Consider the following 17,785-nt stretch of genomic DNA (forward strand, 5'->3'; position numbering starts at 1 on the left):
TCTAGTGCCGGGCTCTAGGCTCAAAGGCTGGTCGGCTTGCTTGTTAGGGCCACAGTTAGTGTGTGAGAGTGAGCGCTTGTGTGTCAATGAGTGTGAGTTAGTGTGTGTCTGAATCTGAGTTTGATTTGTGCTGTGTCAGTATGTGTGGTGTTTGGTACTATGTGTGTGTTTGCCTGCACTATTTACACACACGTGCACTGTGAGAGCTACGACATGCAACCGATTCTGCTTGTTGTGTGAATTTGTGGTCTCTGTCCCTCGGGGAATAGTCCACTGGGGTGTGTGTGTGTGTGTGGTTGGCCATTCTGATCTGCTTACCATCAAAGTCCAGCCCACGGCCCATCTTTTCAGTCAACACAGGCAGGGAGGAATCCTGCATAAAACAAACAGAACAATTCAGTAAGAAACAGAAATAAAAAGAAGCGTAAGAATCCTTGTCTGCCCACTTTCATGGTGATTCACGTCATTGTTGAGTATCAAGATGCCATAAAACACTGGACCAACTTGATTATTGGTGGCTGCAACATACCTACCATCTCCTCATCCATCTCTTTCCCTTCTTTCTACCCTTCCTGCCGCTCTTTAGAACGAGTTCTGCACAGTGATTGGCAGCTAATGAGGCGGGTATGGTTAGGTCAACCGTGGCACGGGTTTGTTTGTGTCTCAGTGTGTTTGTGTGTGTGTGTGAATGGGCATTCCAACAACAGACCAACAGACTGCAGCTGGACTGCTCCCCCAAGGGCAGTGATTCTCCACCTCTCCCCTCCCTCCTTTCACCCCTTCCTGCAACTTTCCTCTCATTCAGTGCTCTGTCCCCAATTGTTTCAAGATGAGTTTGGTTTGCCTGTCCATCCCTCAGAGCCAACATAATCCAGACTTCCTTTTCTTTTGAGTGTGTGTGTGCCTGTTTGTGTTGGGGGTGTGTTTGTGGGGAGTAATCTGCGCTAGCAAGAGTAAACAGATGCCACGGTACACACATACACATAGAAACAAAAACATGGATAATTTTTTTTTTCTGTCCCACATCCCCAACACACAAACACAACACTACTATTGCAAATGAATTACAAATTCTGAAAGTACTGTTCATTTCCTGTGTGGAATAAATAGTGGCTCGGTTGCCAAATTTTATGTCCTTATAGCTTTTCATAAAGTCTAAAGAGTAGCCATTTAAAGCGTAGCTGTTTTCCCTAGGAGTTTTGGAAGAAGGATTTAGAGGTTATCCTGCCTTTCAGATATTTCCTCAGGAAATTTGAGTGTTTTCTAACCCCTACAACAGCAGAGTCGAACATTATTGTGTATTCAGGGTGATTAAGGAGGACTTTACTTGCTACCTGTGCTCTCCAAATAATTTTCATCCGCTCATGATTGAATTTTCTAGGGTGAAAAATGATAGAGGAGAATACATACAGTTTGATATACTCAATTATCTTTCGGAGTCTCTCTTGCCCCCTTCCACCTTTCATTCTCCTTTTGCCTTTGATTAATCTTTGGTACTTAGTGGGATTCATTCTTATTTAAATGTCCATGGATATCGTCCTTAGCTCTGAGGGGGCGTCTTTCTCCTTGTGAACCCTAGGTGGCAGTAGTTACCTGCAAGCCACTCTTTGGCTTATAAGAGGTTTATTAAAGAATAATTAGAATGATGTATGGGACTGTCTATCTCTATCCACATCCATTTTCCCCCAACATGACTATTTCATGGAATAAGTATCAAATTAGGAGCGCATGGGCCTCGTATGTGGGGCAGTTGAAAACACACCCCAGCATTTAGTCATTTATCATCGGGCATGTATGGCAGTACCAGTAACTGTGTGTGCGTCTGTGTTTGTGTGCACACATGTGATTGAAAGGGATGATATATATTGCATGTTTTTGGGTGACATATGGAACTGTAGTGTAGGGTTGAGTGTGTATGAGACTGAGAAGGAAGATATATATTCTTACATATTTGAGATTGTAAGTTTTGGACTTCAGGTATGTTTCCCCCCATGTCTGTAAATACTTAGGTAGGAATTAAGTGTGTGTGTGGTTGCAATAAAAAATTATGTACAATCTTACTCATTTTGGTACCTTCAAGACACCTTTTCCTTATTGTGACTGTGATTGTATCTCTGTGTGTCTTCAAAAAAAAAAAAAAACAAAAAGAAAAAAAAACCCAACACTCCCTGCACCCTGCCAGCCAGTCAGTCAGGCAGGTCAGGCTGACTGGTGGCTGAGTTAAGCGCTGGCCTGCTTACTCTCAGGACCTTTACCAGCAGCTCAGCACGCTCAGCTAGAGTTTCCCTGTGTCCGACTGGACCACTAAAAACGCCACAAAAAGAACAAAACAGTGATTGATAAGACGGCTGTAACAAGAGAGCGACTTAACAGGGCGGCCAGCTGTCTGTCTTTCTGTCGCTCTGCTACTCATGCTCTCCCTGTCTCTCCATCTCTGCCTCCCTTTCTCATTCCACCATTGTGCGGCAACAAACACTCCATTCTGACAGCGGTTGAACTGTGCCGATACCCTTGAGTGTGCGGGGCAGAATGGGAGGCTTGTCAAAGCAGTGGTTGTTTACACTCTGCCAGGAATAATAAGAGGGGGTCGTTTTTCTGAACCGATTAATCACGCACAGCCCTTGCACTCGTTTGACGAGTATTCCAGACGCAGAATAGATGTTGATGCGGGGAAGCAATTTGTTGTGGAAAGAAAGCAGTTGATTGTTCTTGATCCATTGCTGTTGCTATGTTATTAGGGTTGGTGTGACACAGCAGAGGCCACAGGCGCAGACTCTTTGATGCCCACTACATTTTCAACAATGACTGAGTCATATGATCATTGTAAGGATTTTTTCCCCCAGGGTTTACTCATGATTGAAATGATGATGATGATGAATTGTTAGACTCTGAATCTGAGTAACTGTCATACTATAGTATGAAGTGAGACTGAGCTTGTTCTGTGCAGAATGGCCAGTAGCTGTGTTACTTTTAGTGTTATTGTAAGGCTTGAATTTTCTGTATGGCCATTATTTACTTACTAACTATCCCTGAACAGTACATTTAGTTCTTACGTTCTCCAGGGGGCAAACATTACGAGACTGACCCTGAAGAGAATTTCCCACTTGGAAAATAATAAACTCTATCAAATCAAGTAAGCCACTTAAAGTTTGCTGGCTGAACCTCTGGCCTTCTGTTTGTACTTTAGGAACTGCTGTAAAGATCAGTAGACAGACTTGTGGTTCACACACACAATTCAAACCAAATGGATGGCCCCCCGCACAAGCTTTATTTCACAAGTGCCTTCATAAACATTGGCAAGTCACTTGTGTGTCTCAATCACACAAGTCCAGGTGCAGAAAATAAAAGTGTTACATGTCCAGTGTAGAGTCTGTTAATGGTTTACAGCTCACCTTCTGATCTTTGTATGTTTAATTGGATGATCAGATGAGGATAAACCTGTCCTGTGAAAAATTACAGACTGATATGTTCTTTTCCTACATGGGCAATCTGGTGTTTGACTGACTGATATTTGGGCTACATTAATGCGATGCTGATGGTGAACTGAATCAAAGCATGAGTAAAAAGGAGTTTCTAATCTTTTCATCTGACGCTTTTATTAAATGCGTCTTGGAGCAACCGAGGGCTCCTTTAAGACCCTGCCAGAGTCACTTAAGGAAATCAGAGTGGGGGTTTTGGGAGCCTGCAGGGGTTCATTAGGACCAGACTGGTCCAACTTCCTTTGCCAGAGAGGAAAAGGAGAACACAGAAACACGGAGAGAGAAATGAATAAGAGAGGTAATGACCAGAGAGTGAGGGCTGGCAAGCGGAGGGGGGGAATGAGTGACCAGACAGAAACCGGGGTAAGAGACAGCAAGAAACAGAGTGGGAAGAGAAACTAACCAGGAGGAGAGCAGTGCGACAGCCAGAGAGTTTGAGGAGAGAGACGAAAGATTGAGGGAGAGCAAAGAGAGACAGCGAGTGCTGCGATGCATGTCTACCCTGTGACAGCTTGACACCACAAATCAAACTAAGAAATGAAGACAAGTAACGAGACAACCGTCGCCAGGATCACTGCCAGTCTAGCTGTTACCTATAGGCTACGGTGCTCTAAAGCCATACTCTTTTCATTGTGGCTGTCATATCGGGGAGTGCTCTAAATGAAAACAGACCTCTTTCCTCTTTTCCTTTTGTGGTGTTTTTTTTTTTAGGTAAGGTACTGTGGGTCGAAGTGGAGGTCTGTCCTTCTCAGCACACAGAGGAATGTATTGTAGACTTCGTTCTATTGAGTGAAAGGGTTGGATAGGGTCTCTGTTCCTTTTTTCCTCTTTGCGCTGGAAAACATTCATCACCTACTGCCTTCCCTCTGATAAATGGTTGCTGTGTAGAAAAACGCACACGTGGGTGCGCGCACACACTCTTGCAAAGGCGCATCCATACCAGCCTACTCCATGCTGGTGTGGATTTAGTAGCTCACTTGTGGCATTTGTGAATCTATCATTTAAACTTGATGAGAAGACGGCCAACAGGCTCAGAGAAGGTTATACAGATACTTCTGGTTAACACAGATAGCTACAGCTTGGGATAAGTTTTCTTAAGCTTGTATACTTTTATTCACTTATGCCCTGCCTCACCTAGTTACATGCATTTCAGTATGTGAGCTTCCTTGTACAATCATATTTACAAGGATATTCTGTGTAAAGCGCTTTGAGACAATTTTGATTGTGGAAGGCGCTATATAAATATAATTGAATTGAATTGAACATGCTTTGTACACGTTTGGCCTTTAGGTGTGTTGCTGAAGGACAGTTTGGGAGTAGTTGTTGACATCAGGGGTAAGTTTATTGATTCATTTATTTATTTATTTATTTTACTGCTGGCTTATTTCAGTAGTTACTGCTCTTGTTTGGGGCTACCTGCCCCACTTCTGGCAACACAGTCAACAATCTGGCTCTCTCAGTTCCTGGAAGCCTGGTTGTGATGTAAATATTATCATACAGCACTGTTTCCAAATCTGCCACACAGCAGTAAGCACCTTTGTGTCAGGATTAGTAATGGCTAGTTCAGACGAAGGGGAAAGAAAGAGGGATGGAGTTACTGAGAGCTACCCCCGCAACCCTTGAGATCTCTGTAAAGGAGCTTTCGGGTTTGGTTGCTTATTTTCAGCCAAAAGTCTCGACGGTTCCAAATGGCCAGTCGGTTTTCTCATTGGCCTCTTTCAGCATTCTTTACCCACGTTCCTGATTGGTGGGTAGAGCAGATCTACAGTGCACTCTAAAAACCTCTGATTGGCTCCGTGTCGCTCTTTTACTGAAATCACAATTTGTGATTGGCTGTTGCATTGCCTTACTGTGTTCAACTGTATCCAACTGCTTTTTTTTTCTAAAGGAAGATAGGAACGAGACGAATAATGTTTCTGACACAAAGACTCACTCTGACTGCAGATTAAGGCTACTGGGCAGGATGAATTTCCAGCTACACTTCCAGAACTATTACTGCAGCAGTGATTTTCATCCATAAAACAGATACGTTTTGGCATGTGGCTTTTGTCAGGGTTCATAAACCAATTCATGTAGAAATTTATAAAATGAAACGAGCAAAAGCCAACACATTAAAACCAAGTGATATTATATAAGTGATATAATGCAAGCAGACCACAAATAGACTACAGATAGATGTAGTCATATTAGATCGTATTAAGTAGTAAGTAAATTTGGCAGTTGATAGTAACATGAAAAATGTAATGATCCCACACTTGAAAAAGTATGCCCTTGTACAATGTTTTCATGAAATTCTTTTTCAGAGTACTTTTTAACAATAACACATGTTCAGATCATCAATAATGAATATCAGCAGCTAGATGAAAAAAGTTAATTACCCAGTTTCTGTATACTGCACTACAGAGGTTTTCAGGCCATTGTCTGAACCTTGCTTATGGGTGAAGTCTAGTGATTCAGTGTTCTCTTTACAAGGCAGCGTTCCCTTCCTGTGATGAAGAAATTCATTCGGGACTCTCACATGTACTTACACTCATCCAACAAATACACCATTATTAAAAGTATTACAAAACAAATGTTCTCGAAAGGAGCCACTCATTCTATTGTTCCCACATAAAAAAGAAAATATGGTGGTTTGAGCATTTGAACAATGTTAGGAGGAGCCCTGACTTATCTCAACAATCAAGGTTTGTCAACCCGAGCCAGGCTTTCGGTGGGCATCTGTTGCATTGTCATTTGAAGTCACCTCATACGAAGACACCGTTCCAATCACACTTGCCAGTTCATTCACCCTCCCACTGCACTTCTTTCCATTTGCCGGTCCTTTTGTTGTCTTGCACAATCTCTTTCTCACCTTGGGAGAGAGACAGAGGAAACATAACAAAGTATAAAGGGGAAGAATTGATTTGTTGTGTCAGGTATAATAACTGATATTTGAATACCTTGCACCGGTGCTGGAAATGGTTCTGTTAAGAAAGGTAAGCTGTTCTTGAATTTTTCCCTGGGTGATGCCGGCTTTTGTACCTCAAATCACAAGTGGCTTATTCTGTTCTCGCTCAGTTGACTCTGTCTGAGCGCTCTTGATTGTATATGATGGCACTGAGCTGAGCGGTGGTAATTTACCGACGCTCACAAAGAGATTATCACTGGCAGTGGTACAGATGGGTGTTGCATTGTCTGGCTATGGTCGGCAGACATAAGTTACATCGTCATGGACCTCGTGCTGTGGTTGGCTGAAATGGACAGGGTCACTTATCTAGTGACAGTTTAACCTACACAATCTGTTTGAATGTGTGCATTCATGCACAGATACATACACTGTTCTTCATGCACAAGCATACACACATCAGTGTCAGACAGTATTTATGTCCAGGCAAAGGCTACAAGTTCCAAAGTGTCCTTCAAAGAGAAAAAAACCCTCCCTTATCATCTTTTTCCTATCTTCTCTCCTTCTTGTGGGAACAGATCCCTTTTTTCCAAAGATGCCCTAAACCCACTCCTGTAATTGCAGAGAAAATTTGTCTGCTCAACTGAGAAGAAGGGAAAAAAACAAGATGAAGTAGAAATACCCAGACCACCCTCCCCCCTTCCAGAATATTCTTTGAATCTTCCTCTCCTCTCCTCTCTGGCAGATCAATCGAGCTCCGAGCTTTGGGACCGATCAGAAGATTGATTACGACGTGAAGAAAGGGGTGCTGCTCAATGCTCTCAAACTCCTCAACATTAGGTACTGTTCTCCACAGCAGTGATATACACCCATGCACGTGCATGCAGATAGACACACATGAATTGCATGTAGGGGGCTCATTAAGTTCCATGTGCCGAGGTAGGAAATGCTCACGTCAAACTTTATTTTACAGGGCCCCCTGTATGTTTAAAGATTTCAATCGATTTTTTTCAGTTTTCTTCAATTGGCAAGCCTGAAAACTTTGGAATTACTTTGACGCACAGCACAATTCAGTCTTTATCTTGTTTTGGTTTCAGACTGATGACACAGTGGTGATATTAGTTTGAAACTAACAGGAGGTTTGAGCTGTGGACAAAAAAATCTGCTGTCCTTGTAAATTTGTGTGTTGGTGTTGCTGTAGTGGATACAAAGACAGATAATGGCCAGAGGTACAAAGCTATGCCTCTATTGTGTGCTCGGTGCGCCCTTCAATCACACACGCTGTGTGTATGTGTGTTTGAATTTCTTTTTACCTGTAAGTTATTATATCCAGGGTTTTGAGTCCACATTGTTCCCCCTGCTTTGTATATTTATATAACCTTCCTGAGTTGCTCTTTTACTTTTCTTTGTGGGTGTATTTGTTTGCTTGTTATTTGTTTGCCTGTTTAGTTTGCGCATACTGTCATTCTTGCGGTATAACATATTTGTTGTATATGTAGTGTGTGTTTGTGTCTGTATGCGAGTGTGCTTGCTGGCATGCTTTTCTGTCCCCTGGCTACAGTGAGTCTATCCACTGATTGATCATCGTACACCAGACCTCTGGATCTCTGCTCCTTTTTTCTCTTTCTCTCTCTGTGCTTGTCCTCCTCTTACTGCTCTAAATATAGTCTCAACTCTACTAGTCACACACGTACAAAAAAACACAAACACACACACACACACTTACAATGGATCAATTACACACAGCACCATAGATCTCGTTTGGCCAAGTGTGGTGCGTGGTGCAGCCATCCCACATAAAAACTCACTCCATGCTCCTGCCCAGCTTCAATCGGCACAAACAAATCTCTTATCAAAATGATTTGTTTCATGGCTGATGTTTGCTGTGTTCCCACAGATTAAAAGGGGAGATTTGATTATTTCATGACAAATAAATCGTAGGAGGCCTTGAAAGGAGGCAGGGAGCTTTTTCCACTGGACAAACTGCTTATGTTCATGCTGGAGTGAATGAGCGCTTTGTTCTACCTCACTCACTTTTTCCTTATATAGTAATGGCTTTGCTTCCCAAAAGGGAGGGGTTGGTGGTGTGTAGAGGTAGGGGCAGCTCTCAACTCCGTTCCCAACACCACTGTATCAACGTGGGATCAATTCAGACCCGGTCGGGCATGGACATTGATAAACCTCAGCCCCCCAACAGCACTCAATATCCAATTTAAAGGGCCAGCGATTGACTAAAATGAATTGCCCTTTCTTCAGGCCGCAATGGCCTACTTGTTCAGAATTAGCTGTCTGGTCCTGTTCATCCAGGGGCTGTCGGTTTGTTTGTGTCTCTGCTCCATCTTTATCTTTGTATTGTTGAATGTTTTGTGCTGGGTTTTCTTTTTTTTCCCCTTTTCTTTTTTTCACCACCACACATGATGTGATGATCAAAAGTCATCAGTTAGGGATGAGACCTGCACGCTGTCAAACTTCATCACAGTTTACAACATTCACGAAAACCTTTTTCTGTGTGTGATGTCTGTTGTTTACTGAGCAGTATTTAGTGTTACAATATTCTACAACTATTGCATGCATGCATGCAGCTACTGCTGTGACAGACAACAAGTCAAAAATGTGAAGTGGAAAACAAGTTGTCAGATCTCCAGCGGGAAGATACAGAAAATCTGATTCAATAGTTTTGCCCTTAAGTGGTCTACTTTTAATGTAGTCTGAACCTCTTCCTTATGTTTTAACTGTGCATTGTGCTGACTGTACTTACTTTATGTTCATCCAGGGCCAGTGATAAGAAACGCAACCTGGCCCAGCAAAAGGCAGAGGCTCAGAGACGGCTCTATGGACACGGCTCCATGAAGAAACTCTCGGCTGCTTCCTCAGACTGGGAGAAACAACGTCACACACTGGAGAGAAGAAAAGAAGAGCTGGTAATGCACATGAACAAATTAATACTTAAATGTAATAAACTATTATGTGGTTTAAACCTTATTATTCATTTTGAAAAAAAATGCTGAGCAAGATTCTGCTTCACATTTATAAAGTTACACATGTTCCCATCAGGGATCCAACTAAAATAACAATTCTCTCTGCTGGCTCCTGACCAACTGCAGCGGAGCATCTGGGATGCTAACCACCTGTACAAGGTGGTGCATCTTGACTGTGGTCAAGGGAGTTGAGAGTGATACTCATTCATTTCCCCACCCAGACTTTCAATACCAACCTGGGGAACAAAACAATGGCTGTACGGTCATGGGCCTTGCTGATAAGTTGTGAAATACCTTTTAAGCTTTTTAGACAACAAAAAGGCTAACACTGGCTTGGAATCAGCAGTTAAGGGACAAGTGCTCATCTGAGATGTGCTTAGAGATGTTATCAGAGACATTTAGTAAACACATCAGTCAGTTAGTAAAAAAAAAAAACATAACAAGTAGAAATTATTTCCTCAGAACTGAAACAAGACAAGCTGAAACGAAAAGAAAAGCCTGAGCAGAAACTCAGTACTTTTTACTCCATGTCAAAAGAGTCAAAGTTTTCTGAGACAAGCACACCATTTAATTATTTTCTCTTTGAAAAGAAGGAGTCGGGGGAGCTTTTCTCATCTATATGGGGAAAATGGCAGCTACTAGTGCTTTACGCCTCCCACCCTCTTTGATTAGCCTTTTGATCAGCCACAGCAGTAATCAGTGGGAATAAGGAAAGATGGCGCAGAGGCACTATTTTAAAAAGGGCACTACCTCATCTTTGAGTGCTGTTATGGCTGAAGTGCGAGACCAGGTTCAGGTCTATTGAAGGCACATATCACTCAATTCTCAATGATACTGCAGTGCCAGTAGTGGAGTTATCCCCTCCTCTCTGCCTTATGCCAAATTGGCCAACTGAGCTCCACAATTATACCTTCATAACGCATTAATAAAAGAGTATATGGAAAAATGTCTCTAAATTTATGGGTGAGACTGCTTTTTTTCTTATCTCCTTCCCCATTACCTTCTTGTTTTTAAGGCTTTATTCTTTCTCTGTTTCTAATAGAAGATAAGGTAGGGGTGGCAGTGACTTTCACCTGAAAGACTTCCCTTTTCCCTCCTTTTCTTCTGTTTCTAGAAAGAGCGACTGGCACAGGTCCGCAAGCAGATCTCCAGGGAGGAGCATGAAAAGCAGCATCTGGGGAACTACAGGTAAGGAAGAGGCAAACAGCCAGGAAGAGGGGGCTCTACCTCCAGCACCTCCACCCACTATACTCCTGCCAGCTTTTCTTACATTTATGGGGTCATCTGCAGAGCGCCAGGCTCTCAGGGGAATAAATAATGTTGCTGCAGTGACAAAAAACAAAAGAGAACACCCAATGTTTTGAGAACACAGGATAGATTAATTAAGACAGAGAGAATAAAATTGAGAGAGGGAGAAACAGGAAATCAGGGGCACTGTGTATTGTCTACAATTATCCATTTCTAAAACATTACTATGGTTAATTTTCCACTCTGCTTAAGATACATTTTGGATTAATATTCTATGCCAGCTGTAATGTAAATAATTACATACTATGACAGCTTTTGGCTGTGCTCTGTTTACTATCATAAATGTAATCTGCTGAGCACACATTATCCACTAACTGAACTGTAATCTGAACACTGGCCCTCTAACATTGTCCACTGCCAACCCTGTTTGTATCATGTTTTATATGCTGCATGTCCTTCTCCTCCTCTCCTCCATTCCCAGCTGTCCCGTCCCCCTCCTTTTCCTCCCTTCACCCAGCCCGGCCATTGGCAGGAGGGTCCCCCATATGAGCCGGGTTCTGCTCAAGGTTTCTTCTTGTTAAAAGGGAGTTTTTCCTTGCCACTGTCGCCTTAAGTGCTTGCTCTGGGGTCAGGCTCTGGGTCTCTGTAAAGCGCTTTGAGACAATTTTGATTGTGGTAGGCGCTATATAAATAAAATTGAATGGAATTGAAAAAAAAAAACGATTGTGGAGGATCAAATTGTTAGTTTGCTATGCACAGTGTTACCTTTTCAGCATTTTAGAAATTCAAATCAGCATGTATACTTTGTTTGACAGCTGAAAGCCATTCTTCATCTCCTCTTTCCCGCGCATGTCTATTCTTTTCTCCTTTAACAGCTGGAATTTTGGAAGACATCAAGTGTGTCAATTTTTCATAGTCACCTCACAGACGGAGCAGATATACCTTACAGCATGACTCAGCCACACAAGTTCTGATTTGCCGCTTGTCCCTCGTAAATTGTTAATGTTCCCTCACTCCCTCAGTTTTTCTTCATGCCTCCATCCCTTTATCCAACATGTACACAATTCCAGGTCTTGATTATCTTGATTCTCCCTCTCAGTCTCTTGCACATGCACAAGCTTACACACACAAAGACACACGCAGACAGACCTTCTTGCTGTCTCTCCAAGTCTAAGTGACTTCTCGACTCATCACTTGACTGAATGGCTAGTCAGAATACTGATCCTAGACTGCATGAAGTGCTGTCACCTCCTTCCTCTTTTTCGACAGGCAGCCAGACAGTCAATCAGACAGGCTGAGGTCTGTCTGGAGCACCCCTAATAAAGACCTCTTAGCATTCAAATGGTGTCCCGGCTCGGCACTGGCGCCTGATTAACACACTGCTTCTCATTAGATGAGTTTGGGTAATGAACTTACTTACATTCGGCTATTAGATGAAACTTGCATCAGGTACAGACAAGCCAGGACCCTGTGGCATCAGAGGGAAACCCAGATGGTTCAGTGCCATTGTTACTGTTCATTTAACATCTTTTAAGCCATTGGAGGCTTCAGGAGGCTTGACAGACACTGCTGACCAAAACAAAGTTTTTAACTGATGTGAATGGAACATGAATATTAGTTTTGCCTCTACATCAATTGGAAACGTGGGTGAAAATAAGCCTCAGCATGAACATTTTATTTAAAAAATATTGCAGGGTCACCCTCAAATAAAATGTCCATATGTTCAGATGGAGGGTGCCAAAAAGAGGGAGCAGTTAACACCCACCATTAAAGTGTTGACCTTATGCTTTTCAGTCAAGTGATTTATGTTGCTTTTTGAGGACTGACAAGTTCTGGCTCTTTTTATATATTATAATTTTAATACAGTTTATCCAACAGTTATGAAGAGACTTTTTTTCACATTAGAATAGATCTCAAGAGGAAGAAAAGAATGTGGTCCATGGAACTTAAAGGTGGTTAAAAAAGTAAAAAAAGTATGGCAATTATAAAGTCCCATGTAGGATAGTGCCAAGGGAAGGAACTAAAGTTCATCTCAGGTCTCTCAACATTCAGTAGTTGCTTGATTTGAACTGCAGTAACTAAAGTAATGCATAGAATTGGGTCAACTTCTCAACAATATGGAAATCATGTACCCAGAACAGCATCCCTGCATGAAATTGTTAAACGGCAGATGGGGTACAGTGAAAGTTTTAATGGTGAAATTGTGTAATGTTAGACTTTACTTGGCATTGTACTTGCAGTAAAATGTATAACGCAGATGCTGATATGAGTGAATAGCTTATTAGTAATAGCTTAGTGATCAGTATTTACAAAAATCTGCCTATCATCTTGCCATGGTAGTAAATTTCCTGCTGCTGCATAAACATTACATTCAACTTTCTACCTTTTTGTTTTTTTAAAAAAAGGAATCCTTTTCTTTTGTCAGTGGCCTTTTTAACTTGTTGATTGAAAAAGCCAACATGGGAGGAGTTTGGCTCTAACTAAAACTATTTCCCTGCTTTTACACTGGCCAACGCTTATTTTGATTATAACGCTGTCGCTGTTTTGATTTGATGGCTAAAGCGATGACTTGGGGGGAGTCTGGAGATGTATTATGAGGATAACCAGGCAGGGGTTTATACATTTTCCTAATCCCCTCAGGCCTAAGATAAACACTGAGCACTGTTAGTTTAGTCTCGAGGGCACAAAACTATGTCCAGCGTGTGAACAGGCACATTAGCAAAGACTGCAACAAACGGGAAAGTAAGTGCACATCTCAGGGAGGATGTGTGTGGGAAGCAGATGTGTATTAATGCATTGCGCCATGTGAAAAGACTGACTGAAGTTTGTAAAATTTCTTAACTCAGGATCTCCATTAATAGTTCTTTCTTTCTGTCTTTTCTCTTTGCTCCCTCCTCCTTCATTCTTCTCCTTTGATCCCACCACTCACCTTTTTTTGTCTCTGCATCACTTCACACCTTCAATTGAAAAACTTACAATTCTCTCTGTCTGTTTCTCCTCCTGCTCTTTTTTTGCTCTTTCTTCCGTCCATCCACCACTCTCACCTGCTGTGCCTCGACCACTCTCTGTGCCTCACTCCACCCGCTCTTCCTCTTTCTTTCATCAATCTCTCCCTCTTTCCATCTTTGCATCCATGTTCTGTTTCGCACTCATTTTCCTCATTTTTCTGTTTGCATCTTTCTCCCTTCTTTTCTTAACCTTCTTCATTTTTTGTCTTTTATCTGTCACTGCTCCCCGCCTCCCAATTCTGTCACCACTACTCCTCTCACCTCCGATGCGTCTTGCTGAACCCCCAATCCCTCTCCTCTCTTTCTGTTTCTCCACTGGCACTCCCACTCTGTTTGTGACCCCAAACCCCATTTTCTTTCTCTTTTTCTCTGTTTCGTCATTTCATTTCTTTCACTTCTCATCTCCTTTCTCCCTGCGTTAATGAGCCTTATTCTATGCCTTTTCTTTTTCCCTCTTTCTCCACTCCTCCCTCAATCTCTTTGCTTTTCTCTCTGTGTTTCTGCGGCCTACAGACGTATTTACCCCCCAGACGACAAGCTGCTGTTGGAGAAGTATGAAAGTCTGCTCTCGGCTGCCTTTCAGACCTTTCTTGCTGGGCGAGCTGCCTCACTTCAAAAGGAAATGAATAATCCTCTGAAACGAATGAAGGCACGTACGTCAGTGGCAGACTGTCACGCACACGCGCACTCACACACACACACACCTGCAGAGACCTGCACACGAACATATATACACAATATACAGACACTTGTGGACAAGCACATGCCAAAGAAAAGAAACACATGCATTTCTATTAAGATTCTGCCCACAGAGACAAAAAAAGGATGTGCAAAAGTGTGCCACAGTCCTTGTATTTGTTAGAACCTATGACAGAATGTCCTTCTCCTCTGTCTGTCTTGCTTTGTCACTGTCAGTCAGTTATTGTGCTGTGTACAGCAGCTTTAAATACAAATCAGATCCCACACAATGCCATTTTTGTTTCTTTACAGATCAATATCGTTCTTTACAGAGCTTGCTCTTCAGTTTCCCTCGTCCTTTTTTCTGTATCTCCGTCTTGTTTTTTTCCCCTTTCTGTAAAACATATTTGTGAATAGGCTTCACAGTTGATTACCATTGTTGCCCAAAGATACAGGCCACAGGTTTGAGCACATTCAGTGAAATGTGTAAATGCGCATACAAAGACACAAGCACTCAAAAACGTATGTGGCCTTGCACTGAGCAATGAGTTTGTACATAGGCAGAAGTCAGCTCTGTGAAGTTAACCACTCTCACCTCTGAAGAGACTTGCAAAAGAGCGAAGTTGATTTCTAAACCACACAACTTTACAGGAGAAAGGGGGAGAGCAAGGATAAAGAGGAATGTGAGAGGAAGATGAGCAAAATACACAAAGTGAATGATGATGAGGTGCTGATAGAGATAGTTGTTTAGCCACGCGACAGACTTCTATCATAAATGCACTTTATGAATCACAATGGCATGAGTAGAGTGCAAAAATTAAGAACAGAAAGAAGGAATTTTCTGTTTTCAAGTCTGGCGATGTATTCAGAAAGAGCAAATCAGTTAAACAAAAAGACAGAGAAAGGCATTGTGGGATATTTAAGTACAAGGCAGAAAGAAGCATTGATGACTAGGAAAGATGCAGATTGAACAAAAACCCTTAAGTGGTTTTGGCAACTGAATAGTAATAGTGAAGATTGAATGTGGATGTTTTTGACAGTAGTTTTGATATAACAAATTCATATTAAAGCACTGGGAACACAAGACTGCAACTGTTGGAGCTTTTGTAGGAACAAACCTACTTCAGCAGCATATAGCTCTTTGTCAGTTTGTTTTTCAGAAAGTTATTGTGTCCTTTCAAAAGTGGAATCTCACTCTTAACAGAGATGTCAATCAAGGAGCAGGCAGAGTCAAAACACCAGGCTGAGGTAAGTTTAATTTAGTCAACACACAGAGATGTGGATCTTGTTCAACGTATAATAGGAAGAGATAATAGGAACAAAGGAAGCTGTAGAGTTTGGTATCTAATAACATGATCATGAGTGACAACTGGACTGTCCTTATTATTAAGGGACAGACTGTGAGATCCTAATCTTGGCCATTTATGATAGGGAAGGGATGTTCCTGAATTTGAATGACCACAAATAATGTGATTTGCTGTCAAGAAGAAAATGTGGTTTGAGTTACTTTTCTTGACGGACTACAAATCCATTTGTTTGTGTTTAGCAGCTCCCATTGTTGCTGACTGCACACAATGACAATGGAAACACATAATTCAGCTTATTTATTACCTGCATGATCTGCAGTGTACCATATTTGAATAGTTGAATTAATTTGAGACCCGTCGTTGCCTATTCAAGTTGTTCAAGTTGCCTGTTCAAGTACCAGTTCCCCATTGGCTCTGCAAACAAAAAAACAACTTCTTTTGACTAGTCAGGCAATTTGCTAGCTACTGTTAGATTAGCTGTCTAGAAGTTAATTTATAGTAGCTGTACTTGCTGCTTGAAAGTATAAACTGAACAAGTTCTATTGACTTTTAGCAAGAATATTAGCAAACCGGTGGTTTTCAGATTAGGGCAGAGATGGAAGTCTTTGATCATGACAAAACTTTATCAAATCCCAGTCCTCTCTACACTTAACTAAAACATAGCCATCTTAAATGTTGTAACTAAGTTTAACTTATCTAACGTTTTCTACCTAAACATAATATGATAAACCAAAGCCCCTAGTTTTACACTACATTAGTCTCAGTGCTTTAGCTCATAACCATGGTGGAAACCATAATTTGTCATCTGACGTACATTGCCTATTTGGCTAGTTTTTGCTGTGTAAAGGGGCCAGAGTTTTTTTTTGCCATTTGCCAGCATGCCATCATTGTACCTGTCAAGTCTGACAGATATTGTACCCAAAAGTCTCATGTTTGCTGCCTTTGTGGGCTTCACAGGGCCATGAATTGAAAAAAATGTCATGGATTTTACACTATCAAACAAAATAGAATGTGTGTTGTAATCCCAGTGATAACATGCTGATGCACTGCAGAGCACCCTTCCTGGCTTCAGTTGCTGTGCTACAGACAACGCAGCCACGAGTTACACTGGTTTTTACAGGGTTTGCATCACCCCTCTCCCCACTTACATTACAGTTAGGTTGACAGGTGTGCATCACATTGTTTTATGTTTTCCTGCTCGCTCATCGGATGTCTTCTCACGCCCCCATTTTTCTCACATGGATACTAAAAATAAAAAATTAAAGTGTTGTTGAGCAGGTGCACGTTCTGTCGGCTTGTAGCGCTCTGTCAATAAAATAGACTGGCACACGAAGTGCACAAACTGCCAAGTGTTGTCTGGGAGCGTGTCACAGTCAGTGTGAATCCCATTAAAGTGCTCTGCGAATGCCTCAGATGTACATTAAGCGCAGTAATATTAAGAATCTGTTTGGTTAGTATTAAATTGATTTCTAGCTAGATTGTATCTTCTCACAAAATAAAAAAAAAACAAAACTAAACTAAACTAAACTAAACTAAACTAAACTGCAAGAAACGTCCGGTTCACAGGGTCCCACTGGTGAAGGCATCTCAGAATTTACTTCCAGTAACAGAAAGCAGAGTTTAAAAATGAGGAGAAAACCCAGCATGCTACATGCTATGTTGAACAAGAGGCAGAATTAAAAACACAGTGTAATCGATGCAAAGTTCCTGAAACCAGGACCACTTAGTGTCATTCACCTGCAGAGCTGAGCAATGTGCTGCAGTTGAACCTGCACTTTCAGAACAGTGAGCGCCACCTACAGGTAAAAAAAAGTACCCACATCAGCAGCTCAGAGATGCAGATTTACAGATGTGGGCCATCTACCTGCAACCACAGTAACAGCTCCTGCAGCTCTACAGTAGCCAATGCCAACTGCATACAACGGGTGATAAAAGTGCATTTTTAGCTGCTGTTTATTATGTAAGGTTTTTTTTTTTTTTTTTTAAATTGGAACATATTTTCTGCTGAACAGTGAGAACAAAAGTGTTCTATTATCTGCTTTCCACCAAGATTATCTTGCTTTGAAGAAGAAAGGAGGGATCCTGACCAGATTTTATCTGTCTAAAGGAATAAACCCAGAAGTTTTCTGCTGGCTCAGGGGCATGTTTTTTTTTTTTGTTTTTTTTTTTACCATGGCATCTTCTGAGTATATTACTACAGAAA

General features: G+C 41.7%; 1 protein-coding gene across 1 annotated transcript in view; it reads left to right on the top strand.

Annotated features, from left to right (window-relative positions):
• Positions 1-17,785, top strand: part of ttll7 (tubulin tyrosine ligase-like family, member 7) — a 60,053-nt gene that overhangs the window by 18,647 nt on the left and 23,621 nt on the right. Inside the window, exons 9-12 of the mRNA XM_041040741.1 lie at positions 7,109-7,203; positions 9,137-9,284; positions 10,456-10,529; positions 14,111-14,246. Coding sequence (XP_040896675.1) covers positions 7,109-7,203; positions 9,137-9,284; positions 10,456-10,529; positions 14,111-14,246 — 453 coding nt within the window. The remainder of the gene's footprint in view (positions 1-7,108; positions 7,204-9,136; positions 9,285-10,455; positions 10,530-14,110; positions 14,247-17,785) is intronic.

This window comes from Toxotes jaculatrix, chromosome 6, assembly GCF_017976425.1.
Source record: "Toxotes jaculatrix isolate fToxJac2 chromosome 6, fToxJac2.pri, whole genome shotgun sequence".
Classification (NCBI taxonomy): Eukaryota; Metazoa; Chordata; class Actinopteri; family Toxotidae; genus Toxotes; species Toxotes jaculatrix.